This window comes from Plectropomus leopardus, unplaced genomic scaffold (genome assembly GCF_008729295.1).
Source record: "Plectropomus leopardus isolate mb unplaced genomic scaffold, YSFRI_Pleo_2.0 unplaced_scaffold3926, whole genome shotgun sequence".
Taxonomy (NCBI): Eukaryota; Metazoa; Chordata; class Actinopteri; order Perciformes; family Serranidae; genus Plectropomus; species Plectropomus leopardus.
In genome coordinates, this window is record NW_024642972.1 from 1 (window position 1) to 3,156 (window position 3,156).

Genomic DNA, 3,156 nt, shown 5'->3' on the forward strand with positions numbered 1-3,156 from the left:
AGGTGCAGTGACAGAGGAGGTGCAGAGGAGGAGGAGCTGCAGTACCAAAAGATGAAGACCAGGTCCTCCTTCTTGGACTCCTTGGTCTCGTAGGTGGCGTCATACAGGCCGTATCTGCAGTCCTCGGGGGGGAGGAGCTTGACGAAGCAGGCGTAGGGGTCGTCCACGGTCTCGCCGATGTCGCCCACCAGGATCTGCTTCCCCTCCTCCACGATAATCTTCTTCTTGTCCTCGCTGAGGCAGAACAGCACCGCCTTCTTCCTCTTCTTCACCTCCTCCTGAGTCGAACTCTTCCTCACCTTCATGTCGTTAAACACCCTGATGACCTCATCGTTCACTGTCACACCTGACGCCTGTAGGTACGTGCACACGTACGCACGCACACGCACACACACACACACACACGTTCATAAAGGGTCCGCTCAGATAAACACATTTACTGAAGTACTCGAGTACTTTACCTGCTAATCTCCCCTCCATTACATCACAGTTCATACACACGTTTTCCAGGACTTTTCCAGGACTTTGAGGCAAAACATTTATTATTAAAACAGTGAATCCAGAAGAGGATTACAACTGAATATTTAAATATAATTTAGGGACTGTTAGTTATTTATGGGGGGGTGGGGGGGCTGTGGAGGGACTGATGCTTTTATTTTAGCTTTAGGGGAGGGACAGACAACTTTAAATTGATGCATTTGTATATATTATAGTCCTGCTTTTTAAAGAAAAACTACATTCGAAGGCATGTTTCTCGAAAAATTGTTGGTTTTTTTTAAATTGTTTTGATTGAAAAGATTTTGCTACAAAAAAAGTGCACTTTTTTAATTTTCTTTTTGACTATTAAATTTCTTTTGGCATTTTTCTTTTCTTTAAAAAGTTTAGGCAATTTTTAACAAAACATTCTGGCACTTTATATTTATGTCATTTTTTTACGATAGCTTTTTCTCCCATGTTTTAGTGATTTTTAAAGAAAACATTTCAGTGATTTTTTAAAACAATTTTAAAGAAAACATTTCGAATACTTTTTGTAAGTTTGTTTTTAATGATGTTGAGGAAAAACTTTTGGCTTTTTTAAATGTTTTTGGCAGTTTTTTTAAAGCATTTGAGCCCATAGGGGAAAAAAGGCAAATTTTGAAAATAATGTTTGAACCTTTTTATTTTTCTTAAAAAAAAAAAAAAGCCCTGATAATTGCATGAATCTAATTTTGGTCAATATCTGAATATCAGATTTTTTTCTGTTATCGCTCAGACTTAACAAACACTGATTAATAATCGAAACTATTGATTAATTCATTTATCCAATCAAACATCAGAGTGGAGCCTCTGTCAGTGTGACATCACTGATGATGTCATAGTCAGCTGATGAATCAGCTGAAATAAACAAAGATCACTGATTTCATCACTGATTGAAGAGATGTTTCATTTCCTGCTACTTTCAATCATTTCATTAAAAAGATGCGATTTTATTTTTTATTTTATTTAATCAGCCGACAAACTAAACTCACTGAGCTTCAGACGAAGACTCAGAATTCTGTTTGTCCCCATTTTTGTTGTGACTTTATGAACATATTTATGCCTTAATAATTCACTAATATTTTTATATTAGTGAATTAATCTTAACTTTTTTGATTTAATTATTCCTGTTTGGGGCGAGGTACAATGTAAAAAAAGTAGCCGAATAAAACTTTGTTGATTTATTTAGATATTTGTTGGGAGTATCTGTACTTTGCTGGAGTTTTTATATTTCTACCAACTTTTATTTTATGATTCTACATTAGATCAATAAAACATAGATTTTTACTCTGATACATTGGATCAATAAAACATAGATTTTTACTCTGATACATTGGATCAATAAAACATAGATTTTTACTCGGTCACTGAAATCTTCAAACAGGAGATTTAATCTTTGATGGTTTTCAGATGTCGACACTTTTTCATTCATCACAGTTTTAAGAAAAAAAAATCTCTTTGAGAAGTATTTTTGGTCAACAATTATTGATATTTTTAATTGATCTGATTGATTGACTTAAATATAAACTTTAATGCCAGAAAAGTTTTAACACAAGTTAAAGATTGAGAAATTAAATTCAATCCAGTTTTTGTGAAAATTAGAAAAGTTTTAATTTAAGACTTTTTATTCATTTTCATATTTTAAAAATTAATTTTAAGTGACTTTAAAGGAGCTGCATAGCAGACAGACAGTTATTGATCAAATTATTGATCAGCTGAGTTATTCAGCTGATTGATTCTGTTTGATTTCATAGTTAAATTAATTTAATTTTCATCACTTTAACACATCAAACAATAAACTGATCGACGATCAGCGGATCGATCAGCGATCAGAAAATCAGTTATAAATAAACTTTCATTAACTCTGAATAAACTGGTTCTGTGCTGGTTTGACTGGTTATTAAGAGTTACTGCAGGCCTTCACACACACACACACACACACACACACACACACACACACACACACACACACACACACACAGACTGCAGAGTCTCTGTGTGTGTGTGTGTGTGTGTGTGTGTGTGTGTGTGTCTAACTAACGGTACCGGGAATAAACCGGGCCTGCTGACCCGGCTCCCACGGCTCGCTGGGCCCCGGTGCTCCGGTGCTCCGGGCCGGTGTGTCGGTGTGTCCGGGGGCAGCGGGCCGCGGGCCGGTCAGCCCAGCGGGACCACAGCGGGGATAAGATGGCCGCCCCGGGCCACACGGCCTGGGGGCAGGCCCGGCCCGGCCCGGCCCGGCGCGGAACACGGACCGTTACACTCAAACATTCAGAAAACCACCCGGTGCTGTCCCCGGACCACAGACCGGTACCGCAGGCTGGGTCAGGGAGCGGCTCAGACCGACTACCGGGCGGAGCGGCGGAGAAACGGAGCGGCAGCCATGCTGGCTAACACGCTACCAGCGGAGCCACATAACGGTCCCCCGGCCGGCCGCAGCCCGCCTCACCGCGCCCTGCCCCGGCTACATTCAGCAGCAGAGTCCGGGGAGAGGCTCCGGAGCTTCTTACCATGTTGTCCCGGGGTTTGTCCGCGCTGCTTCGCCGTCAGATCAGGGTTTCTCCGGGGTGAAAGGTAGCGGGGAATGTGGCCGTCCGACCGGAGCAGGAGGAGCAGGAGGAGGAGGAGGGGAGGGAGAAA

General features: G+C 41.2%; 1 protein-coding gene across 1 annotated transcript; it reads right to left on the minus strand.

Moving 5' to 3' along the window:
* Nucleotides 1-6: 6 nt before the first annotated feature.
* On the minus strand, nucleotides 7-3,144 carry LOC121938986 (cofilin-2-like; the record flags this gene model as incomplete). Its single annotated transcript, XM_042482141.1, has 2 exons — nucleotides 3,027-3,144; nucleotides 7-353 (listed from the first exon to the last, which is right to left on the minus strand). Coding segments are annotated over exons 1-2 (350 nt in total), but the record flags the coding sequence as incomplete, so codon positions are not given.
* Nucleotides 3,145-3,156: the final 12 nt, after the last annotated feature.